We start from the raw sequence: 27,302 nt of genomic DNA, 5'->3' as shown, positions 1-27,302 counted from the left end.
TACATGAATCCCTCAAGCCCCTTTTTCTGGAGACAACATAAATCGACTAAGAAATACATGAGAAAGTGTATGGGGCACCAGTTCTAGGGCTATGCCTCCAGTAAGTAGTTAATAAACACTCGGTGAATGGGTGAACGTATGTGAGGTTGCCTCATAGCAATTTACATAAACATGTTTTGTACTTGAAGCATTTCCTAGGTCACAAAAGTCTTTCACGTACTGTGGCAAAGACCGCTGGTTTGTCCCTACATCTTTCTTTCATAATAAATGTTGCTTTTTAGCTGAGTACATGGCCATCCAATGTGGTTCTGTACAATATATAAACAATCCTTCACGGAAGTATCCTTAAAGAAAGGGGGCACACCCCTCTTTCACCATCCTCCTTCCTCCTGGCTGGAATTTGGATGTGATGGCTGGAACTCAAGTGGTCATTCTGGGCAATGAGATAGAAGCCACCTGCCAAGAATAGCAGCACAAAAGGAGATAAAGACTGGCTCCTATAACCACAAAGTATCATGCTCGTCCTGGACAGCCTGTCTCTAGACTTGTACATAGGAAATAAATGAACTTGTATTTCATAGAAAAAAATAAACTTCATTTTCTTAAAAGCTACTATTTTACTGTTACTGGTTTTTTTTGTCAAAGACAGCCAAGTCTAATCCTAACAGATATACACACACCATTTCATCTCTCTCGCCATAGCCTTAGAAAAAGTTTGTTATGGTGGCCATTTTAGAGACAGGGAAGTGAGGTCAGAGCAGATTAAGAGGCTTCTGCCTCTGAGGTTAACCCAGCGTTCTCTTCCCTCCATCGTAGTTGCATTTTGGTGTGACTGATGTAGATGGTGTGCCACCAAATAAAATACATGAAGCAGGAACACGCCAGGTTTGGCTGTGAAGGGGTTAAATGAGAAAGTGAATGTGTGCACATGTGGGTAGGGAAAGCCAGGGGGGACTTGAGAAAGGGAGACTAAAGGAGGAGAAAGCCTGTATTACTCAGGATGACTTTAAAGTACACAGCAAGTACCCATAACTGTCCTAGACCAATTGCCAGGAACATCCTTTTAAGCAGAAAGTTGGCAAGTGATATGACTATAACCAGCTATGCAACCTCCCAGAGAAAAACCCCACCTCCCTCCCCCGGGCTTCGGCCCTCACTGAGTAACATCTACATTTAATTTAAGCTCTTTGTATTTCTTTCTTTCCTTTCAAAGTCTGTTGTAATAATAATATGCCTATATAAAACTACCACTGGAAAGTTCTCTGGCTATCACAATTATATAGTTATTTAACATTTGAAACAGAAGTAATATATCCTTGGGAAAAATCAGGACCAGAACAATGAGTCGAACTAAAATATACCTTAGATCCTTTTAACTTAAAGCATGTCTTTTAAGAATAATCTGCATATATAATCATCTCTGCCCAATTCATTTTTAAAATATGACTTATCTCTTTTCCACAAACCTTTTAAAAATGTTTCCGATCACAAGTTTATTCTCAATGTAAAAGAAATGAGAAAACCAAGAAATATCTGGAAACTTGTACTTGATTTTTATCCTAATTGAAATGATCAAAAATTATGTTTTGAGCCTGAAAAGCCAGCACAATCTTGAGAAAGAAGAACAAAGTTGGAGGTTTTATAGTCCCTGATTTCAAATTAGACTGAAGAGCTACAGTATTCAAAACAGTATGGTATTGGCATAAAAGAAGCATATAGATCAATGGAACAGAATAGAAAGCCCAGAAACAAACCCATATGTATATGGTCAATTAATTTACAACAAAGAAGCCAAGAATATACAGTGGGGGAAAGGACAGTCTCTTCAATTAATGTGTTGGGAAAACTGCACAGGCATGGGCAAAAGAATGAAACTGGACCCATATCTTGCAACATACACAAAAATTAATACAAAATAGATTAAGACTTGAGCCATACAAATCCTAGAAAGAAACATAAGTAGTAAGCTCCTTGACATTGGCTTTGGCAGTGATTTTTTTGCATCTGACACCAAAGGCAAAGGCAATAAAAGCAAAAATAAATAAGCAGGTCAACATCAAATTACAGAGCTTCTGCACAAAAGAGATCATCAAAAAAAATTAAAAAAGAAAAAGAAAGAAAAGGCAACCTCCTGAATGGGAGAAAATATCTGCAAATCATATATCTGTTAAGGGGTTAATATGCAAAATGCCTGGGATCCCTGGGTGGCGCAGCGGTTTGGTGCCTGCCTTTGGCCCAGGGCGCAATCCTGGAGACCCGGGATCGAATCCCACATCGGGCTCCCGGTGCATGGGGCCTGCTTCTCCCTCTGCCTATGTCTCTGCCTCTCTCTCTGTGTGACTATCATAAATTTAAAAAAAAATTTAAAAAAAATATGCAAAATGCCTAAAGGACGCATACAATACAATAGCAAAAAAACCTGCTCCAATCTAATTTAAAAATGGGCTGGAGATCTGAATAGATATTTTTTTTTCAAAGAAGACATACAGATGGACAACGAGAACATGAAAAGATGCTCAACATATTAATCATCAGGGAAATGTAAACCCAAACCACATTGAGAGGTCACCTCACACCTCTCAGAATGGTTATTATCAAAAAGATAAGAAATAACAAGAGTTGGCAAGGACATGAAAAAAAGGGAACCCTCATGCACTTTTGGTGGGGATGAAATTGGTGCAGCCATTATGGCAAATAGTTAATAGGTTCCTCAAAAAAAAAAATAGAACTATCACATGATTCAGCAATTTTACTTCTGGGTATTTATCCCACGAAAACAAAAACACTAACTCAAAAAGGCATGTGCTCCCCGTGTTCACTATAGCATTATTTACAATAGTCAAGATAAGGAAAGCCTAAATGTCATTGATGGATGAATGAATACAGAAAATGTTGTGTATATATACACAATGGAAAATTATTTAACCATAAATAAAGAATGAAATCTTAGGAGTGCCTGGGCGGTTCAGTCAGTTAAGCATCTATCTGCCTCCAGCTCAGGTCATGATCTCAGGGTCCTGGGATGGAGCCCCATATTGGGCTCTCTGTTCATTGAGGAGTCTGCTTCACACTCTCCCTCTGTGCTCTCTCTCTCTCTCTCTCTCTCTATTTATTTATTTATTTATTTATTTATTTATTTATTTATTTATTTATTTATAAAAAATGAAATCTTGCCATTCGCAACAATATGGGTAGACATTAAGAGCATTACAGGAAGTGAAATAAGTCAGACAGAGAAAGACAAGTACTGTAAGATCTCACTTACATGCAGAATCAAAAACAAAACAAAACTACACCAAGCTCATAGATAAAGAGAACAGATTTGTGGTTGCCAGAGGCAGGAGATGGGTGGGGAAAGTAGGCAAAACTGGGTCAAAAAATATAAATTTCCAGCTATAAAATAAATAAATCACGGATATATAATATACAGCATAGTGACTTTAGTTAATAATACTATATTGCATATTTGAAAGTTGCTAAGAGAGTAGACCTTAAAAGTACTCATCTTTAGGGAAAAAAATATTTTGTTACTATGTATGGCAACAGATGTTTACCAAACTTATTGTCGTGAACATTTTGCAATGCATACAAATATTGAATCATTATGTTGTACCCCTTAAACTAACACAATGTTATGTCAATCATATTTCAATTTTAAAAATCATTTTTCCATAGTTTATGAAATGAAATGTAGTTCATATAGCTAAGTAAAAAGACATGCAGTTTTATGATACTGCCATCTAGAATCCCATCCATTTTCAGTCTTCAATATCAAAAAAGGGGGTCCTCCCCGAAATTCCTCCAAAAGGGGGAAACATGACGGTTGAAGAAAAGAATTCTACTGAAGAGACAACAGCTCCTACCATCATTCCTCAGGCTCCAGCTAACACCATAGGAAAGGCCCGAGTAATGTAGCATGAGATGGGAACATCTCTCAGCCCGTCACTATGGGTTATGGGCACCACGCCACTGAAGTATGCTCTACACTTATGCAAACAGACAAATAGGATGAGCACATTTTAAAAGTCATATCCTTAGACAACATATGAGCAGGTTTGGAAGCTAGTTCGTTGGCTTTCGTGTTGTGTGTGTGTGTGTGTGTGTGTGTGTTTTATAAATTTATTTGTTTTTACCATTTGCCAACATAATACATGGCGAATGCAAAAATTATCAATAACACATGAAAGAAACAAAAAAGCAAAAATCCCACTAGCCAGGTTCAACTATAAACTACTGGAGAATATTCTTCTAGGTCTCTTCTTATATATACACATGATATATTCTGTTTAACAACTGGCTGTTTCATTCATAAAAATATCTGGAAGATCTAACCTATCGATAAATATGTGTAATAAGTAAAAATTGACATAAACCACCCTTCTTAAAGACAGCATAATATTACCACCTATATATATACTGTGGTATGGTTAAGAAATAAAGTACTGGTGGAAATTTCCAATTTCTTGTTATTATAAACCACATAGCAACAAATATATACATATATTTCTGTCCAGTATTTCTCTTAGGGTATATACTCAGGAGACGTGTTGCTGTGTCAAAGGATGTACACAGTTGAATGTGGATACAGACTGTCAACCCCTCCAATGGTGAGTACAAATTAAACTTTGTCCAAAAAGGCCTCAGAGTGTCCCTTCCACTACATCCTCCTTGAGATCGAATTTTCCCCTTTGCTGATCTGATGGACATGTGTGGGTGTTTTATTTAACTCTTCAGTTTTGGGTGAGGTTGAAATAGGACACCCTTTCATATATGTTTTGGCTATTTGCATTTTTTTCTTCGGTGAGTACCCTCTGTATGTCTTTTGCCCATTTCTCTAGTGGGATGCTTGTCTTTTCTAAATAATTTGTAGGAATTTTTAAATATATACTAGGAATATTCATGGGCTTCACAGAATGTGTACATATCTTTGATTTATCCTTTAATCTTGTCTTTGGTGATGATTTAATATTCAGAAGTTCATAGTTTTTATAAAGGTAACTAATATTTTCCATCTTGGTTTTTATCTTTCCTATCTACTTAGAAAGTCCTTCCCCATGCCAAGACTGAAAAAATATTTCCCCCTTCTTTTATTCCTCTACTTTCATCTTTTTGTTTTCTACCTCTAGATTTATTTTGGCATAAGAAATTAGGGAAGGGTTCAGCTTTTGACCAGCCATTTGTCTCGACACCACTTATTAAGTAATCCATGTCATCCTTGTGTTTTTCAACGCTTCCTTTGTTTTATACAAACTGTCTATACACACTTTGGTCTAATTCTGGACTCTCTGCTCCACTAATTTGGTTGTCTATTCCTGTGCCAGTAACATACTGTTTTAATTGCTATACTTTTGCAATTTGTTTTAATAGATCTTGTGAAACTCTCCCTTCATTGATTTTCTTTTTAAAGAGTCTTCTCACATGTCTAGTCCTCTAGATACTGAAGTTTACAATGATCTTGTCAAGTTTCCCAAACCAAAGTCCTATCCCCCTAATTGAAATGCACTGAATCTATGCATTACTTTTAAACAGTTGAGTCTTCACAATCTAAGAAAGATATAGCTCATTTACTCATATTTACATCCTCCCCTCAAATGTAAAATCTAATGTGGAAAAGAAAGAGCCCTAACCCTTTATCCTAGAGATGTTCACATTCTCAAGCTATTTACGATATACATCTTTTAGTTGTAAGATTTGGCTTTTTGCCGTAACAGTGTTTAGCAATGGAATACTAATGGCATTCATTACATTTGGAGTGTTTCCAGAGCTCCAAACAACTCTCTCTATTATCCGGATGGTACAAGTCGTATACCCTTGTAAGATTTATCATTCACAGGGGTTGGCTCTTGTACCTCCAAGGCCAGCACTGGAGAAATGGGGCTTCAAGCTGTTGGGCATCCCTTGGAGGATAATTAGGAATGATGCTAACCAGACCTGCCTTCACACATTCTAAATAGCCGTGAAGCCACATTGCTGCAGCCTGCTCAGTGCCGTCTGGAGTTCATGAATCATTCTCTACAGGACACAGGTCATAGCTCCAAACCACAGCCCCACATCCCAGGCAGTGGTCCAACAAGGAGCAGGAGATGTGACAGTGTTGCCAGACACGTGCTGAGAGACAGGCACCTACCCTCAGGACAAAAAGCACCCCTCCCAAAGCTATGAAGGGACCACCAGCCTACCCCCAGGCTAGTGAGCCAGAGTACTGTCAACATTTGAAGAACACAGGCCACTGCTCTCTCCAGAACACCAAGCCATCGGCTTCACACTTTAGATTTCCAGACACAGGTAGCCAGAGAATTCTTAACTGTTGCATATTTGCTGATCTCATCCACAGTTAGCAAAACGGTGGCCTGCAGGCCAGATTTGGGCCACAGATGCGTTTTCTTTGGCCTCAACAATGCTGGATCACTTTTTGGAACCAACTTTTAACAACTTAGAGATTTCCTGTATTTTCTTTTAAAAACGTAGTAAGTCTGGGCCACCCTGAGCCTGTGTTCCTGCATGGCAACACTGAGAGCTGAATGGGTCAGCAGGCTTCTATCAATTATGGGACTTGAGGGCGCCACTCCTGCCTGCAGCTCTCTTGCTCTCTGCAGTTTCTGATTTAGGTCCAATTTAGAAAGTGCTTAGATCTCTAAGCTAACAAAACATCTCAGATTTGTATCTCACTATCAATCCTTTCTTTAAAAAAGAACAAAATCAAGTAAGATATATGTGAGGGAAAACACACAAAAATCTAGAAGCTGAAAAGGCTGTGCTTGGGGCACCTGGGTGGCTCAGTCAGTTCAGCATCTGCCTTCAGCTCAAGTCATGATCCCAGGGTCCTGGGATTGAGTCCCTGTAGGGCTCCCTGCTCAGTGGGGAGTCTGCTCCCTCCCCAACCCCCATACACACACGCACATGTTCTCTCTCTCAGATAAATAAATAAATAAGTAAATAAATAAATAAATAGATAGATAAATAAATAAATGATTTTAAAAGGCTGTGCTATATAGTCTGTATTCCTAATGTTCTAAAGAATCTGACATGATAGAATCAAGTGGAGAAAAATTTAAAGGTAATAAATTTATCACTCAAGGATCTATAGGTAGAGCCATATTGCACCCTTCTGGGTGGATTCAAAAAATATATTCTATTTTTAAAAGACATAGTGCAAACTTTCAGTTATTAAATAAGTGTCATGAAGATATAGTGTCCAGCATGATGACTATAGTCAATAATACCATATTGCATATCTGAAAGTTGCTAAGAGAATAGATCTTAAAAGTTCTCAATGACAAGAAAAAAAATGTTGTAACTATGTGAGGTGTGGATGTCAATTAAATTTGTGGTGATCATTTTGATATAAAGACATAGTGCAAGACCCCTACACAAATACACACTAAGAACAAATTACAAGCTTATTATTGGTAATTTGTCTTACTTATTTTTTAGAAAACTTTCATCATACATTGTTGGTATAGCTGTTTTTTCTCACTTCAGCCTTGAGAGTAGAAAGCCACTATCACCCAAATTAATGCTTATAGTTCAAAACTAAAGCTTAATGGCTGTCTCCCCTTTCTTCATTATAAGGTTTTACCATTGTAAGCTTAGCTTTCACTTCAAGATTTATTCTATTATATCCACATATTATCCCTTCCTATCTTGGAATTGGAGAGCACAAGCAAAATGCACCAATATACTTGGGCCAAATCTTATTAGGGAAAATAATAAACATTAAGAGCTTGACAAAATCATTTTTGTATAAAATAGATGGATTAAAATAATCAACTTGGGGATAGTCTAACTGTAAAAAAAAAAAAAACATTTTTGAACTTATTGAGGAAAAATAAAACTGAATATGCACCGGGTATTAGAAGATACCAAGGAATTATTGTTGATTTTATTTGGTACGATAATGGGTGTGTGTGTGTGTGTGTGTGTGTGTGTGTATTCTCAACTGTTAATGACTCTTTAAAAAAGAAATAGATATCATGGTTGTGCTGTCACATGGACTTACAAATCTTGGAATTGTAGTCCTTCATGGTTTAAACATCACCTAGTCCAGGCACAAGAAGGAGGTTTTAAATTTTTTTAAAGATTTTATTTGTTTATTCATGAGACACACATACACAGAGGCAGAGACATAGGCAGATGGAGAAGCAGGCTCCCCGGCAGACACCCTGATGCAGGGCTTGATCCCAGGGCTCTGGGATCACGACCTGAGCCAAAGGCAGACGCTCAACCACTGAGTTACCCAGGTGCCCCAGGAGGTTTCAATTTAAAGGGTAACTCCAATTTAATAGTGCTGTCCTAAGAAGAAAATTTGGTCTTTAAGACTCAAAGAAAAAAAAGTCATAAGCTATTAGTAATGTCAGCTAAGGGCACAAGGTAGGAGAGTGGGGCCAGTGCTACAATTAGTCTCCTTCAGAACCACCAGTCTAGTGGTCTTTCAGGAAGCTTATTACTTGTCAAGTCAGCTCATCGCTTCTTTATACACCTGAGCCTATTAAGTTATTTCTTATATTTTGAACTGGAAATATTCTCTGTACCTTACCACCACTGACATAATGGTAAGTCTGGTTCCATTTTAACTTGACAACATTTGAACTATTTGAGGAAGTTCTCCTGTCCTTTCCAGATCTAAAACATCATTTCTTCAACCCCTCCTCACATGGAATGGTTCCCTCCCTGTCTTTGGGACAGGCAGTAATGATCTCTGTCCCCATTCCAGTATGGCACTGTAGAACTGTCTGTTGGTGTCATGTTTTCATAGCAAAATCTCAAAAATGATTTTATTGAGTTCAAATTTTGGTTTTCAGGATCTGTGCATTCATTTTGAATTCAGATACTCCACCTCGAGCTCAATTTGTTAGTCTGATAAAGCCTTCTAAAAATCTTTCCAGTTATCAACCATATGTTGGTCAATTTAAATGGATTTTTCAGAGTGTAAAACTGTCTTCCCATATTTCTAGGCCCTGGCATGCCTTTAGTCAGAGAAACCACAGAAAGACTCAGAGTACACGTCCTGATCCTCAGGTGGCTCCTCAAATCCATCTATAGATTTTTGAACTTACAAAGAGAACTTTCAGTCTTACAACTGAGAGCTGAGGGACACTAACAAAGCCAGACACTATTTGACAATGTGTCAGAAATGAAAAATAGGCCACCACAAATTGGCTCAACATAAGTAATAAAGCAAGGCTTAGTCACTCACTCAACATGTGTTATAAGGACTGAACTGGGCTGTTGAACAAAAGAGAATGAATGATACAACCGCCATGTCATCAAGCACATAGTCTCTCAAAAGTAAATAGCTCAAGTAAAGTGGTCAGTGAGGTACAGGGAGCTATGGGAGGTGACAGCAGAGGTAAGTTTCTTTGGCCAGGTCAAGAGATGGAAGAAGAGGGGGCAGAAAGGAAGCGAGACTTAGGAAACTCAATGAAGGAAACAGTAGATCTGAAAAGGCAGATGGGATGGGAACAGTGGAGAAGTGAGAAAAACATAAATATCAATGGGTTGAATAACTTCATTCAGTAGACACACAGGGTCCGTGAGTACTGCCAGCAGGAAATAAAGTTTGGAAAAACACAGAAAGGCAAAGCTGAATGAGATTGCTTCCCAAATCAGGACCAAAAGATATTTATACCAAAGAATATGCTACCCATCAAAAGACACAGGAGGGTGGGGAAGGAAAAAAAAGCAGAAAAAAAAATCAGAACCTAGGACAAAAAAGAAAAATAAATAGGACTCAGGAGAGGAGAGCAAAGGGTGAGTGAGAAGGAAAGAAGATAAATATTGTCTTCCTGCCAACAGGAGGCTCTTTCATTATTTATTTCCCTTCCGTGACATTTAAATGTGCTGGTTAGTGGCCTCTTTTCCCTCTCAAAATGTAGCCCCAGACTTAGATCACTAATCCTTATTTGTCTTCGTTAACAATCACTTTTCCTAAACTGCCTAAGCCACCCCCAGCAAAACAGTCATCACGACTGATCCAAAGGAGTGTTGACAAAGAAAAGCATGACATTAAGAGGACAGCTCACTGCCTCCAACACACTGGATAAGCACGTAGGAAATCAAATGAGGTTCTTTAAAGTCGCTTGAGGGAAGGAAAAGGGGGAGATGAAGAAGAGGGGAAACTACAGAGGTGACAGTGAAGGGAAGGCACCGGGGCCTGGAGGAGCCACACCGTCACGGGAGGAAGTCGGGCATTCCTCCACTCATCCCTCTTCCTCCTTCTATCCCACCCTTCCCTGCTGCAGAGCATCCAAAAGGCCACAGACAAGCTCCACAACAGCACGCCCTAGGAGTCAAGTCTGCACGTGCTTTCATCAGTCCCTCATGATTACCTACCCCCTAACAGTGTCCTGCATTTTCCCTTTCAAGATAGATGTCAGTATGCTTTCTTATCGTGACTTCTCTGCCATCTCGCAAGCTCATGAGGGTAAGAGCGTTCTTCCCACTGCTTGTATCCTTAGCACTCTGCGTGGTGGGTCCGAACCCTGTAAATCACTCTTAAGTGAGTAAGACTCTACACATACCAATAAGTGTTACACTTGAATTCCCTAAAATCCTGTAGTACCAAAAACTGGTGTGGCCAAGATTGTGAACTCCTCATGTTCTCCAATCTTTGGGACACAGTTATACTCATTTCCCAACCTCCCTTGTAGGTAGGTGTGGCATGTGACTGAGCTCTGGTCAATGGGTTGTGTGCGCAAGTGATGATGCCACTTCCAAGATGAAAAAAAATCCTCCTGTGCTCCCCTTCCACGTTCCTTTTTCCCTTCTGGTTGTCTGGACTGAAGATGAACCCCTTGGGTGACCTTCGAAGCTACATGTGGATACCTGGAACCCTACGTGGAAAAGAGCCACGTCCCTAATCTGGTCAAAAGAGAACTAAACTTCTCTGAGGTTTGTGAGCAATTTTACATTTGGGGTCGATGTGTTGCCGCAGTCAACCTGATTCCGTAACACAGGGCGGGTACAACTAAAGGAAGCTTTCCTGACCTTGACCAGCCAGCAACTGTGTGTCACTTTCCTGAGGAGAAATGAAGGCCCCTCAGAGGACAGCGCAATCTTTCTTGGTGTGCATGACCGAACCGAAGTCCCGCTGGCTCACAGTCGGCAGGAAAACACAGTAACTGACCTTGCCTTGGGCTTGCCCGGGCCTGGGCCACAGCCACGAAGTGGGCGCCGCAAGCTCTGGTGGTGGCCGAACCCGCCCGGCGGCCTGCTGGCCTCGGCTCCTCTCAGAGCCGCCTGGCCCTCGCCTCACCCCGCTCACCTTGCCAGGCCGTCAGGAATCCCTGCCCCGTTGTGTTCGGCGCCAGCTGGTCAGAAGCTGCCAGATGCCTTTTCAGAGAGCCACATGCCGCCGGCCGCACCAGTGGGCCTCCCAAGGCCGCCCCCAGCTACCCTCAGGTAATCCGTCTCCGCATGTGTGTCTGACACCCTCCCTCTGTGTTGTTTCCACCTGACACTGGAGACTCCAAAGGCAAGTCCTCCCCCTGACGGCCTAGAGCATCGAGCTAACTGACCACGTGAGGAGAATCAGGAGCGCATGCGTGTAGCTGCCTGTTCAGTCTCCGTCTAGGAAACTATTAGAAGGTAACTTATTGACTAACTCTGCACTTTTCTTTAGTGCAGTTTTGTTTTTGTTTGTTGATTTTTTAAAGATTTTATTCATGTTTTCATGAGGGACACAGAGAGAGAGGCAGAGGCACAGGCAGAGGGAGAAGCAGGCTCCATGCCGGGAGCCCAACGTGGGCCTCAATCCCAGGTCTCCAGGATCGCGCCCTGGGCTGAAGGCAGACGTTCAACCCCTGAGCCACCCAGGTGCCCCTGAAGGTTTGTTTATTTCAAGAACTTCCAGATCTATTTGTTCTTCGTATTCTGGGGGCCATAGACCCTTTTAAGAACAGGGTGATGAAATGTCTTTACTTGTTCACAGAAAAAATACATGTTCACAAGCACACACGGGTATCACGTAAGATTTCAGGTACATACAGGATGCCAGGTTCACCCATGGGTCCAGGTTCATGGACCCTCTAGGACAGAGGTCAGCAAACTTTCCCTCTAAAGGGCCAGATAGTGAATATCTTTGGCTTTCTGGGCCACACACAGTCTCTGTCATTAATTACTAATCAACTCCACTGCTGCAGTGTGAAACAGCCATGGCCGTGCTAAAACAGAAGTTTATTTATAGGCATTGAAATTTGAATGTCATATAATTTTCCCGTGTCACAACATATTGTTCTTCATTTTTTTCCCCCGTTTAAAAAATGAAAACCATCTTTAGCTGGTAGCTTATACAAAAACAGGTGAGAGACCATAGTTTGTCAACCCCTACTGGAGGGCATAGGTTCCAAATGCAAAAATAGTACACCTTTATTTTTATTAACTTCCAGTGGAAATTTCACATTTCCTTCCATTATGAAGGGAGGCAGCAAATCTCAGTAGTGTCACCAGTAACTGTCACTCGGTCACCAGCAGAAATCACAGATATGTTCATACCACACTAGAATGGTCACAGAAAACACAAAATATTGATCATGTTCATCACTATTCTTAAATTATGCTCATTATTAGATCTTCTGCAGTATCTTGCTATTTAACTGTGTTGATAAAGAAGAACATATATCACAGATTTGGTATTGAATATTTTGAGAACTATATTTATGTATGATTGATTTCCATTCTAACCATATATATTTTATTTTGTGGATTGAAAAACAGAATTCTGAGAAGCAGTCCAGAGCTTTCCTCAGATACCAAAGAGGTCTACGGTACAGAAAGGTTAAGAGGGCCAGAGCAGGAAAACCATAGCATCTCCTACCAGAGCATTCACATCTTCAGTTTTGTGGATGAGCATCCGTATCTCCTCTGGATCACCGCTGAAGATTGCTTGGACCAGTGGTGGCTGTAAACACAGGGGAATTTGAATTAGAACAATAATTAAGTATGTTTGATTGTATTCAGATGCAGATGGCTACAAGATGTGTTCCCCAAAAGTTTATTCAACAATCATCAATTGGCAGACAAAGGTGAATATAGCTCAGACTCCCCATCACTAGAAGTCTAGTGGGGGAAATATTTGCATAAATAACTATACCACAATTTGAAAGCCATAACAGACAGTCATATGTAACCCCAGGTCATGAAAATCACTCATAATCGAAGATGTCCTTGAAGCATCCTTAAATTTCCCATCAAGGAAATTACCAAATCTGCAGTTTTGAGTAAACAGTCCCCTATCATTCCCAACCTCTCATTAGACAATATACCCCAGACAATTCTATTTCTAGAGGATGTTAATGGCCAAGTTTCTGGCCCCCTAACACTTCTTTGTCAATGTTTGGAAAGCCCTTGAAATCAATCTCAAACGCTTCCCATAGCTAACACCAGAGGCACTGAGTGTTTCAGATGTGATTACGTCCCACTATCTATACAAAGTAAGCAGTATCATGATGGGGTGGGGATCATGAAGGGGGATATTAGGGAGCAATTATTCTTGAGCTCACCTACATTAAACAAGGCCTAAAAGAGAGTAAAAGGATTTATAAAGCATGATGGAAACAAAGCTAAAGAGAAACTAGCTCTGCTTGGAGGGCAGGCAGGGTAAGAAAAGTATATCTAGAAAAGCTTCATGGAAGGCACTTTAGTGAATGCATAGGAGTTTGCAAACAGGGAAGGAAAGGCATTCTAGGCACAGCGATCAGGATGTGCCAAGTTGTGGACATGCAAAAAACCTGGTATCTTAGAAATGTTGGTCATCAACCTGGTGACCAGAGTGTCGAGTAAAAGAGGAAACGTGGTAGGCTCTGGGGTTGATGTTGGGCTTGCCCCATGTGGTAAAGGCCTGTTCAAAGCCAGCTCCACCATTTGCCAGCTACATGCTGAGCCCATTTCCCAGGTGTAATCTGGGAAACATGATCCTTGCTGCTCAAGCCCTCCTAGGATTGCTATTAGAAACAAGTGGAATAATACATGGGAAAGCCCTCTGTAACTATAAACCTGACACAAATAACAGATATTTTTAATAAGAAGTACTTAATAATGCTAATGTAGAATTTGACAGCTTTTTTTCAGACTTTAAAAACTTTGGCAATTCAACACACACTCACACCTCCTAGAAATACTTTACAGTCGTTCCTGGTTTGTTTGTTTGTTTGTTTGTTTGTTTGTTTGTTTGTTTGTTTGTTGTAGAGTGCAAGGAGCAGAAGGAGAGAGAGAATCTTGAGCGGGCTCCATGATCCCTGAGATTATGACCTGCAACAAAATCAAGAGTCAGATGCTCAACCAACTGAGCCACACAGGAGCCGCATTTACAGTAGTTCTAGTCAGCAATTAGATGATAGCAGTTTCCAGATGTGTCTGGACATAAGAATCATCTGAGATGCTTGTTAAAACAATGTTCCAACATCCCTTCCCTGGAGATTCTGAGTTAGTCTATCTGGGGTGGGGACTTGTGAATATATTTTTAGTAAATGCTCATTTAACTCTTAGAACAATGGCCTAAGGTAAAACCATTGGCATCGCCTGCCTCAATGTCTCCCTGGGGTATCTCCAGGAGAATCCCAGTCCTTATCATCCCTATAAATTTTCTTTTCTCTTTTTTTGCCCTCCTGTTGCCTTTCTTATAGTCTGATGTTGTTTCTAATTATTTGTGGCGGGGGCGATATAAGTAGTGTCAGTAGAACATAGTAAGACTCCTTGAGGAAACACTATATTAAAAATGTTAATTTGTAGGATGTCGGAGTAGCGCAGTCAGTTAAGCATCTGCCTTTGGCTCAGGTCATGATCCTAGGGTCCTGGGGTCGAGTCCCACATCAGGCTCCCTGCTCAGTGGGGAGTCTGCTTCTCCCTCTCATTCTCTCTACTGCTTGTGCTCTCTCACTCGCTCACTCCCTCTCTCAAATGAATAAATAAAATATTTTTAAAAATTAAATAAAAATGTTAAATTGTAGGAGCGTGTGAGTGGCTCAGTCAGCTAAGTGTCTCAGGGTCATGAGATCAAGCCCTGTGTCAGGCTCTGTTCTAGGCATCGAACCTGCTTAAGATTCTCTCTCTGCCTCTTCCTCTGGGCCCCCACCACCACTCTCTCTCTAAAAACAAATAAATAAAAAAAATTAAAATGTTAAGTTGCAGATAAATATTTTAATATGCCAGGAATTTTTCTGTTTTCCCCCTGCCACAAAACTTTCCAGCAAGTAGACAGATAGACATTTTTCTTTTGCCCAAAATATTCTCAATTCTACCTTCTTGCCAAGATGTACAATTCAAAGATAGTTTCTCAAATTGCCAAGAGTTAAGTAGCTGGAATGAAGCTTGAAAAGAAAGCATGTTTTCTACTACTTTGGTGTCAGCTGGTTAATCTGCCTAAAAACAAGAAGATCCTTCCACTTGCTTCTGACTACCTGATAAAACCAAGTCTCTGGGTTATTTGCCCCATGGAAAGGATCATATTTCACTAAAAAAAAAGAGAATCAGACACGAACTCAGGACTTTAACAACAAAATTAAAACTTGTCTATCTGTTTCATAACCCTGTGTCTGCTTTGCTCATGGCCAAATGCTTGTGTGTACTTTTCTGCCTTTTTGAACCTGAAGAGAAAACAAATAGCAAGCCCATGAACCATAGGACTTAGATGACAAGCAGGGGCAGAGTCTGACAAGACTTTAGTGTTAAATCAACATTGATCAATTAACAGTTGAGAACAAACCCATCCCAATAGTTTAGGTGTCACTACTTAATCACTTCAAGGAAACACAGCTAGTTAAGCAAAGCCTCTCGTCACTCACGAGGGTAAGGAATGCATACAGATGTTCTGATATTCTGGGCTTCAGTCCTCACACTTCTCAAGAAAGACAAGGGTTCCAAGCTATGGCTGGAATGTTCCCAAGGAGAGCCACCCTGACAATGCCGCCAGACAAGGATGTTAGCACAGTCCTTCAGCAAAGCTTCCCAAATACCTCCAGGCTCAGTCACTAACTCTTTGGAAGGATATCGTTGATGCACAGAATTCCCCCAGAGAATGGCGTGCACATGTGCCTAACACCCTCTGGGCCTCGCTCTGCTAAAAGTTGTTTTACAGAGTATTGTGAATGCACAGAATTTCCAGCATCCATTGGGAAGAAGCAACTTTTCCAATCCTACGGTCACATATATACATACATATACCCACATGTGCATGCATACATTTTCCCATACATATACATAATTGTATCTACACTCATGCCTGTATACACAGAGACACACATTGATTCACATACAAATCCCTCACACTCCCTTGGGAAGAGAAAAGTGCCTGTTCTCCAAGCCCCGAGTCTTGCTAGATGGATATCTTCGGCCCCAGTGGGGCCGGGTTACCAACTATGACATCACTGTCTTCACAGCTGTGAATCCAAGCATCATAGGATTCCAAATCAGAACTTCATAGATACATGCTTTGCTAGACAGAAGCTGTGTGTTTGCTTAAATGTAATTCTTGAACTAAATTACTGTGACTCTTTAGTAAGTAATATTAAAACACACACACACACATTATGGGTGTTTCTTTTTTTCCTACACTCTTCCAAAAAAAAATATACCTAGAGAGCACTTTGGCATTCCTTTTTGTTGGGACTTTAATCCAATCTTGCCATTTTATTTTCCCCTAAGTAAATACTTAACCTGAGAATAAATATTTGGAAAAAATATACATCTAAATATTGCCTCCATTACATGATTTTAAGAAAGAAGGAACATTCTAATCACAATATTCTTGCTCATAAGTAGCAAGTACTTATACTCTACTAACCACTAATTTGGCAACCACTATATCTGTCATGATGTTTGCCCTGACCTTGATAAAGCTTAGAAGCAAAGTCTCACCTGTGAAAGAATGGAGTATATACATTGGTATGTACAGCAATTTCTTTTTGAAGTTTCATACACTTCAACACTAGCAAATGCAAAATATCAGTGCTATGTATGCATTAAGGTACAAAGTTGAATAAATACAAACTCATAACAAGGGTCAAAGTTGGGAAAGACAAACAGTGGCAGGGGAAAAAAAGGATTCCAATGCAATGAAACCATTGGTTATCAATGAAACTGAAATTCTGAAGACAGGTATGCAATAAGTTCAGTGTCAATTACTAAGATTTCCTTAGGATGCTTAGCAAGTATAAACTGGAAATGATTGCCATGTGCCATGTGCTGTGGACATTGGCACAACCCCTCAAATAGATTCAGAAGGCAGAAGCAGGGATCCCTGGGTGGCGCAGCGGTTTAGCGCCTGCCTTTGGCCCAGGGCGCGATCCTGGAGACCCGGGATCGAATCCCACGTCGGGCTCCGGTGCATGGAGCCTGCTTCTCCCTCTGCCTGTGTCTCTGCCTCTCTCTCTCCCTCCCTCTCTGTCGATCATAAATAAATAAAAAAATATAAAAAATAAAAAAAAAAAGAAGGCAGAAGCATAGTTGACCAATGGCATAAGTGGGACTCAATATTCAGATGGGACCTGTCTTTGTCTTCCAGCATCACCAACTATTAGTACTCCACCATCTTTACCAGGAGCACGGACAGCTGCCTTCTAGAGGTGACCGTCTGCAGGCTGATGACATGGACCCCTCTAAGACAGAATGCAGAGCAGAAAGGACCCTTGAATTTAGCAGCCATCATAAATCATGCAGCTAACCTTGGCAACACTAGGAACTGAAAATTTATCATCAAAGGCCTCTTTCTCTACCTATATCCCCTATCAGCCCATCAAACATATTTTTTATTTCATTGTCGGTCTTTGAAAGTAAATCGGGAAAATATCTGATTTCCAAAAATAAGACACTGGATTAAGTGTGTATTGATACAGTATTTCTAAACTTTGAAGTAGAGTTACAATTCCACTAGGGGGAGCGAGATGGTAACTTGTTACCTGGGAGATAAGAGGAACTGTTTGGGTAATTAAGACAAGGTTGCTGGAAGATCCACTTAGCCAAGACCTAAAAGAACTCAAGCTTCTGAGAGAGTTCTTGGTAATAAGTGAACACACACATTACATACATACCAAAACAAAAAACAAAAAGCAACAAAAACAAAGCTTTTCTATTGATCCCCAAGGATCCAGGATTTTAGGAAATAAGAATAATGTAATCTAAAACTTGGGTGTTAAAGTATCCTTTTCATCACTTACAAAACTCAATTCAACTATTCCTTCAATTCCACTTTTAAAAAGTGCTACTGGTGGCATCAGACAAGCCATTAGTTTAAGAGTAAAGCCCATCGCAGGTTTTATGGAGAGAGTGCAGCTAGTGTAGAGTACTTATTCCATTTTGCAGTGGGGTATGGGTCCCCCTCCAAAGTCCCCTAATGAACCCATCAATTTGATTGTCACTAAAACCTTAGATAGTGTACTTCACATTCCCTTTCTTGGAGCCGCATGTTCTTTATGAATAAATTGGCTTTGGAAGATAAGCAGACTGATAGAGGCTGCGGTTCAGCCTCTATGAGACTACGGTCAACAGTAAGAAGTCTGAAAAAGAAGATGCTCCAGCTTTTCAATACAAATTCCTGGCATGCTGCTTGTCTTTTTTTTTTTTTCTGGTTAGATTGGGCAATTAAAGACTCCACATCTGAAAGAAAACATCTTAGATTCTAATCAGGAGTGGATGTTGGGAATTAAGCAATAGCCAAGAAGAAAAAATAATATTCTTAAACATCTGTCCATATTTGAGTATTCTGAGTACAGTAGGTCATCAAAGCAAGATGGGAGCATGTTATTAGAAGCTAATAGTTGATGCAGCAATAATCTAGCCATATGAAGCCATCAACTTATACGAACATGCTGAAACACTTCATTAGGGAACAAGTGGTTATTGTATGAGGCAGCACTTGCATTTTTACCAAAGGATAATAAAAATGTGTCCGAGTCTACTAGATTTAATAGACAAAACTTGTTAGCTCTATTTATGTGGGTCCTGCTGTGTGATCTGTTGAAAGGATGCCATTAAGTGCTTCCCGAATATAGATCACTCTTTATTTGGGAAGAAGTTCACTCTATCACAGAAAGATAATGATGATCATAAAGTCAGAATCTGTTTCCCTTAAGAACTGTACAAAATACAGTGTATCCTCATAAACATTTTTTTTAGTGCAGGACTACATATCTGCGGAGTAAATGTCTGAAACATTTCCAATTATTTGCAATTATTATGCAAAACAAAAGCACAAAATCCCAACTATCAGTCACAGCCTCTTTGTCACTATTTATTAACTCTATACTTATATTCTACACTTACGAGAAAAGAACGATAGTCAGAAAATGAAAAAAAATAATTATCAAACCTTTTCCAAAATGAAAATAGGATATGGAAATGAAATGAAGTAGCAGTAGGTATAGACCATGAGACAGTTATTCAGGGACCAATGATCCAGTCTTTAACACATCTATCCTTGGGCCACCTGGGTGGCTCGGTCGGTTAAGCGTCTGCCTTCGCTCAGGTCATGATCCCAGCTGGGGTCGTGGGATTGAGCTCTGCATCTCAGGTTCCCTAGTTCCCTGGTTCCTTGGCTCTCTCCTTGGTGGGGAGCCTGTTTTCCCCTCTCCCTCTGCTGCTCCCTCTGCTTTCTCTCTCTCTCTCTCTCTCTCTAATAAATAAAATCTTTTTAAAAAAAATATATCCTTTGTTGCACCTCCCTTTCCTGACATCCTCCATGGCTATTTTTCTACTCTATCATACTGCTGATTAGCACCTTCCCTAGAAGATAGATCACCCAAAGCAAAAAGAAACCCAGGCATGCCAACTTCGCTACAAGTCAGCAGCAAAAGATTAAGTAAAAGGAAATGATGAAACAACAGTACCGGTTAAATTGAAATCTGGAGGCAATGTTGATTTTTACAGCCCTGAGATCCCACTCTCTTTTTCTTCCACAGCATGGAAATTAACATCTGATAGCAGACTGACCTGGAACTAAATCCCAGGCACAGTTTTCCTCATCTATTAACGGGGTCTATTAGAGCCATTTCACGGGATGTGTTTAAGAAATGGCCTAATATATGCAAGCACCTGGTATGCACTCGATAAAAACAGTGATTAGGGTTGACTTTGAATCAACACACTCAAAGACTTTCACAGGCAAGAATATTTATGTTTATCCTACAAAAGGAAAAATAAGGGATCTGGAGGGATTTTCCAAAAAAGTTACAGAGCAAGTAAACTGAGTTAGGATCATGAGCCATTCAACACCACCTCTAAAGCAGAGAGGCCCATCATCCTGGCAGAGAAGGCTTTTACAGGCAGAAGAGCAAAAAGTCAAGTTGAGCCTGACTTGGTCTTTGTTACATGGGACAACCTCAAAAATGTTGCCCAACCTCTCTGTACTCAGGGGTCTAATCTACTGTACCAAAATAATAGCAACTCGCCTGAAAAATAGATCATCCCTCTTTGACTAATCAAAAGGTGACACGTGCTCATGTCCACTGGATGGGACATGAAATCATAATTTTACTACTGAAGGCTACCATAAATGCGTCCAGTTAATACTTTTCCTTCATGACTTTTTGGTGGTCATAAAGGAGATCAAGCCCCTGGTTGGAGTTTTAAGGCGGGGGGTGAGGGAGGGTGTGGTGAGTAGAAAGATTCACCTGTTAGTAGCAAAGTTGAGACTAGAATTTAGTTTTCCTGATTCTCCTGGTTCATTACTTTCTTTCACATCTCATCTCAATATAATACAATATGACACAACACAATGTAATATAGTGAATAGATAATAAATATATACAATTCAGTATGAGAAATTCAGCCTCAGTGTCAACATACTTCTTGTGGAGAAACAGTCTATACTTTATGACTCATTAAGGAAAAACAGTCACCATATATATTCTCTCTCTATTTGTGTGTATATTTATACCTTATTTGTGTGTGTACACAGTGGCCAAATACGTGTATATATTTCTCAACAAAGTAACTAACAATAAAACAATCTTGCCAAAAGATGCAAAACAAAGAGGTACAACGTATTTTAAAGTAGGGGCTCAGCACAGGTTAGAAATATGGAGAAGGTTAACCTAGATTTTTGAAGAGTAAGACTAGAGTAAATCTTTCATATTGAGGAGCAGCCAATGAAAGGGTTCAAAAAGGAAATAACTGGGTGGAGGGAGCATCATGCTAGCAGAAGGAGTTTGAACCCAATCTTGTGAGCAAACAGGAACTGGGATCTTGAGCAAGAGAACAACACAGAGTTTTTGCAAACACGACGTGCACCAAGCACCAGAGAAGAGAACCCAGTTGGAAGACAATTGCCACAATCCAGGGCATCACAGGAAAGAACTTTCCAATTTTCCTATATTTTCAGGCTCTCTGATTGCTACTTACAGGGGCCACGGTGGAAACAACAGATACTGTTGTCAGTTCTTTGATGCCGCTCTATTCCTGGATGCAGGTTTGGCTCAGCATCTTGGCCACTTTCCTTCACTTTTTATATATAGCCCGAATCTCCTGCCCTCGAGACACTAATGTTTCCAGGTGAAATTGAGGTTACTTCCTTCAGTTCCTGGAACACTTCCATTTCTCCCCCACAGAACCTCTGCTGAAGTCAGTTCTGTTTTGTCAGACTTGTCACTTGATCCCTGAATTTAAATCATAGCATTTCAAAAATAGGCCACATCCATAAAGAGAAAAGCAAAGCAAAACAAGACAGGCATGCTCTGCCAAATGCCATATTTTTATTGGGATCTGTTGCCAACTACCCACATCTTTTTTCACTCTGTCTAGTTTCAAATGACTTGAGATCAAATCAAAACTTTAGCTAAGTTAATTAAATAGTGTTCAGGAGCTGACTTTTAAAGAGAGTTAATTTAAACAAGAGCACAATGGATCCAAGAGGTTAGTTAACAGAAAATACTTAAATCAGTATAATTTTGGGGAGGGAGGGAAAGAACAACAATGCATCTCTACAACAGTTTCCTGTTTTGAAAACTTGTTACAGAAGTTTTATTTCCTATCTTAGTTTTGGTTACATTCTTTGTATAACTGTATCTTAGAGGACGTTGAATTCATGTAGTTTCAAATATGAAAGGTAATTTGATAATGTTAATCAATATAAGCCATTTTAGTGATCTCTGTGGGGAAAAATTATACAGCCAGAAGAGTTTCCGGGTAATAAATGTATTAAGTGTATGAAGTGTAATTTATTTTTCTGTTCATAACAGAATCGTTCTCAGTTTAGGACGCATCATACAACACAACCTTTTGTTAATATCTGGTCTGTGTCTCCCTTACCATAAGAAAGACAACAGTAAAATAGTATTCCTCCAGAAAAAAAATGTGACAGAAAATTATTCATTTCTACAGTAATATTTTATCATGACCTAGAGTAATTATAATTTTTGAGGAGTATTAGACATCGGAAGCTAAGCAAATCAATTTAAAAATAACAACAACAACAACAAAAAATAACAACAAAATCAATGTGTAAAACTAAAAGGCATTCACCAGGAAGATGGCGATTTCTTGCTATATTTAAGAGGGATGGAGTTACCATCCATGAGATCTACAGATTAACTCGACCACATGAAATAATTCATGATTCAGGTGAACTTCAAGTTCTGTTTGTCTGAAATTTGTTAGAACCTGGATTCTTTCAAAAGCCACTGTTTTGCCCAACCAAGTCATTCCAAAGGCCATGAGAACTTCCCCCCTTGAACTTTCTCCTTCCTCTCTGTAGTTCTTTTTCTTTGAAATCCATATGCATTCCTTAGAAAGAGAGAAAGCTGTCACAATCCCCACCTCTCCATAGGTGGGGGATTAGGGAAAGGTGTGTGAAGCTGAGTCACCTTCCAAACCCGGTTGTTCAAAACACTCTCTAAGGCAAAGCGCTGACCAGGACCTCTATTAGACCAGACCTCTGCCTGAGATGACTGGGGGGTCCCCTTCTGCCTACAAAACCAGGAAGGTCACAAGGAATGAAAATCTATTAGGGATTCTCTACATTTCCCTATCCAATGTCCTGGCAAGGACATTCAGTAACAGATGTCAAAGGGAAATGATAAGACGACAGGAAAAGAGGAGTCCAAAAGACTGAAAAACATTAGATAATATAAAATGGGAAATTTTGCCCCCCCCCAAAAAAAAGGATGGTCACATCATATTTCCTTGCAGAAACACCAACACAGTTCATATTTCCTTTATTTCTCTGCATAGCACGCTGCCAACAAGAGATGAAAGATTTTTTTAAATATTAATATGGTGTGTTTCAGATACCAATCATATTCAAATCAATCCAATCAAGACTGATTAAACCTAAGAAATCTACTAAGCATAAGAAATTCAGACACTGAGCTGGTTTAGTCAGTGACAGAGTCACCAAGCTGTAAGGAGGAAATAAATGAGCATACATAACCCGGGTGTAAGGCAAAGAGCACAGAAGTACATGAAGAAGGGAGAGTGATCACATCTGGTCTCCTGGAAGATGTAGCCTTTGAGATAAATATTGAACCTGAGAGAGGGTTTAAACAGGTAGAAACAGAATGGGAAGTGGGTGGTCCTACCTCAGAAGGCTGTGAACAGGTGCTGGGAGGACTGAGCATACACAGGAACACTTTCATTCAGCTGGAGCGTGAATCAAGTGAGGTAAGCTGAGCAGTAGACATGGGTCCTATTACAGAAGGCCTTGAATGCCGGGCTAAGACATTGGGACTCTCCTCTGTAACACTGGGGACTCATGCATGATTCTCGAGGAGCGTGACCTACATGGTGTGCTTTGGAACAATCTCTGCAAACGAGCTGCATGAGGAGCTGGAAGGATGGCAGAGTGGTGTCATAAGTTAGGCGACTTCGATGCCTGTCTAGGCGAGAGGCCTGGGGATGGCGAGGCCGCCGTCATGAGAGCAGCATCCTGCTGGCCGCCCAAACGTGAAGCAAAAGGCAAATAGGCTCTCCCTGTCCTGGCGGAAGCAAGAGCTAGCCCTGCTCAGAAACGCGGGGGATTTACCCCAAAGATCAGATGCAGGGAGACGCCGGGACACCTGCACCCCAGTGTTCACAGCAGCAATGTCCACAGTAGCCCAACTGTGGAAGGAGCCTCGGTGTCCCACAGATGATGGATACAGAAGCTGCGGTCTCTGTGTGCGTGGAATATTCCTCAGCCATCAGAAAGGGTAGCACCCACCATGAGCTTTGCCGTGGATGGAACTGCAGGGGACGATGCTGAGCGAAGTAAGTCCGTCGGAGGACAAACATCTTATGCTCTCATTCATTCGGGGAATATAAGTAGTGAAAGGGAATAAAGGAGGAAGGAGAGAAACTGAGTGGGAAATATCAGAGAGGGAGAGAACACGAGAGACTCCTAACTCTGGGAAACGAACAAGGGGTGGTGGAAGGGGAGGTGGGTGGGGGGCTGGGGTGACTGGGTGACGGGCACTGGGGGGGGACTTGGCGGGATGAGCACTGGGTGATATGCTATATGTTGGCAAATCAAACTCCAGTAGAAAAATAAAATATAAAATAAAATATAAAATAATAAAATAAAATGAAAATAAAAACAGAGGTGCGGTGGCCAGCTTCCCCGCGGCCGCGGGGCCGAGGAGCTCAGGCCGGGCTGCGGGCCCCCTTCCTTTCCCACGCGGCCTGCGCTCCTGCCCGCCCGGCCCTGGGACAGGGAGCTCCGAGGCCCCACGCGGCCACCCTCCTGTGTCGGTGCCACCTGCCCCTGCTCCCTGCACCCCCCAGACACCAGAGCACCAAGGCTTTTGGTTCGGCTGCCACCTTCGGAGTCGAGGTTCTGGGTGAAAAGAAAACTTATCTTTATGCCATGAGCTGAAAACAAAACTTAAGCTAAGTATAACGCTAGCTTTAGTTCCTAATTCTAAAATTTCATCAAAGAATGACAGTTATTTTTTTTTAATCTTACTGAATTTGAAAAGTCAAAAGAAGTATTCGGGGGAAAGGGACCTTCTAATGCAAAAAACCCACCTCTACTCATGTTCTCTTTCTCTTATATCTGCTGGGCTTTGGTCTTAGTGGTTGTCTCATTGCAATAATACAAAGAAAAGGTAAAGGAAGTGTTCAGGGGCGCCTGGGGGGCTCAGCAGCTGAGCGGCTGCCTTGGGCCCAGGCTGTGACCCTGGGGTCCTGGGATCGAGTCCCACGTGGGGCTCCCTGCAGGGGGCCTACTTCTCCCTCGGCCTGTGTCTCTGCCTCTCTCTCTCTGTGTCTCTCATGAATAAATAAATAAAATCTAAAAAACCCCAAAACTTAATAACCTTTCCGACCACCAATGTTCACAGCTTAATGTGTACCCCTCCACATGATTCCTGCTGAGACATAAAAATAGAGTTAGATGGAGGAGGTCACAATGTTACCACAAAGGTGGGATTTACTCTTTCCCTTTCTTGCTACTGATAAAAACAATAATATATTGAGGACATCCCCCAGGGTCAGGATTAACCCATTTCTTTTAAGAGCTAGATAACACTCCAGAACATGGATATATCACAATATATGTTATTATTCCCCTTTGGATGAACATTCAGGTTGTTTCTACTTTGTGCTGCCACAAACGAGCTTCTATCAGGATCTGTCCTGGCTGGTGCACTTCAGAGAAAAGTGCTACCAGAGCTGAAGGCATTTTCTGAATACCTACTATATACTATTTTTATAAAATATACAAAAGAAATGTGTGACATAGTCCCTTCCTCAGGGAGTGCCAAATATAACTGGGGAAATAAGCCTAACCCATTCGAAACAATTAAACTGGGTAAGACAGGCCCGACCCGTGGCCCATGCACTTCACCCAAAGGGACACCAGGTTTTCTTCGGGCACAGTGACAGACCCGAGAGATAGCTCGGAGCTCCTGCGAGCCTCCACGTTCTAGGGGCCTTCTCTGATTCAGGGGAAGGAGAAACAAAAAGAGCTGAGAAGTCGGTGGTATCTGTGAAGGAGGCGGGACTTGAACAAAGCCAGAGGATGGTTTAGATCAATGGACAATAAAAAAATTGTATTTCGGAGTGACAAGTGAGCCATGTAAGTGACTTTAGACACTTATGTGCTCAGGAGAATGACAAGAAGCAGTTCCTTCTCCAAGTCACTGCATTTCCAAGCAGCTTCTCTCACCTTCTTGCCACCCCCATCCAGCCTCTGCTTAAAGACAGAAAGAAATCCCAAGCCCAACTGCCTCCAAGCACTACACTAATGCTGACTTAAAATGCATTACTTGCAGCCAGCATAAGCTTAAACTCTCCAAATCTCTCCCTTCCTGTCCTGCTCATGCCCTATCCCACCCCTGCCAACACACACACACACACACACACACACACACACACTCTCATACACACTGTCTCACACACACACACACACACACTGCACACCCCACCTTGTTTTGTCCCCTTTAAACAATAGCAGTCATTTACACTGTTCCTGTCCATCTGGAAAATAACACGAACAACATGGAAGAAAGTAATAATGAAGTCTAAGTGATTGTGATTCAACCAAAATCTGAGTTCTTTTAAGAATCGAAAACTCTGTTGATATTGATAAACCAGCCACGACCGCGTTGGGCTTCCACTCGACATTGCTGTGCTATATTTGCAACTTATGAAGTCCATTTAAATATAAACCATATTTAATAATATGTTATAAATTTCATCATACTGGTAAATAAGATTTGAGAGCTCAGGGTTCCCAGATACATATCATGCCTGGATACTGTGTATAGGGAGCTCTATGAGAAAGTTCTGAAAATGAATTAGGCATAAGAAAAGTAATGCATTTTTTTATCCCAAAGACTTGAGATTTAAAAGTTGCGTGTAATTTTTAACTGAGGCGGCACCACAAGGAAGTCTATAATTCTCTTTTTTTTTTCTACCAGATTTTATCAGGAAAAAACCCACTGATGGGTCCAGGTGATGGTAAGCTCACTCTGTGACAACAGCAGGGCCACTAAGCATGTTTCTGGTCTAAAATTAGCTTTCAATGTAATTTTTAAACTTTAGGAAAACCGGATTTACTCCCAGGATGTTAACTTGAATGCTAAATTCAAAGACATAATCTTGACAGTCATACTGCAGAAAATAAGGGATTTCAATAAGGAGAGGGAATTATTGACTTTCAATAAAACCTAATTTGCTATGTGTTTTTATTTAGCATTGGGGTGAGGGGGAAGCCCTCGACCTCTGCTGCACCAGTCCAACCACAAAGGCAACTGAGTTCTGAGACTGGGTCCTGGTGCCTCTTGGTGCCTGATTGAGCATAACGAGGTGGTTCCTCTCTTGGTGACTCCACACTACCTTCTCCCCACCAACCTCCTTGTGAGGTTCTAAATGGTATGGAGACCCCACTGGTGCCCTTC

The 27,302-nt window shown here is 40.9% G+C and overlaps 1 protein-coding gene across 17 annotated transcripts in view; it reads right to left on the bottom strand.

The window, feature by feature from the left end:
• Positions 1–27,302, bottom strand: part of ANKRD44 (ankyrin repeat domain 44) — a 340,062-nt gene that overhangs the window by 214,794 nt on the left and 97,966 nt on the right. For 12 of the 17 annotated variants that reach the window (XR_013373234.1, XR_013373237.1, XR_013373238.1 and 9 more), the window contains exon 2: positions 12,815–12,898. Coding sequence is in view for 11 of the 17 variants with exons in the window: in XM_077885633.1 (XP_077741759.1) it covers positions 12,815–12,898 (84 nt within the window). In the remaining 6 variants the exon portion in view is untranslated. Of the gene's footprint in view, positions 1–12,814; positions 12,899–14,104; positions 14,125–16,236; positions 16,375–27,302 lie in introns of those variants that run through there. The other 5 variants (XM_077885634.1, XM_077885636.1, XM_077885637.1 and 2 more) reach the window with 5 other exon arrangements.

This window comes from Canis aureus, chromosome 36, assembly GCF_053574225.1.
Source record: "Canis aureus isolate CA01 chromosome 36, VMU_Caureus_v.1.0, whole genome shotgun sequence".
NCBI classification, from domain to species: domain Eukaryota; kingdom Metazoa; phylum Chordata; class Mammalia; order Carnivora; family Canidae; genus Canis; species Canis aureus.
This window is presented reverse-complemented; position numbering and strand designations above follow the sequence as displayed.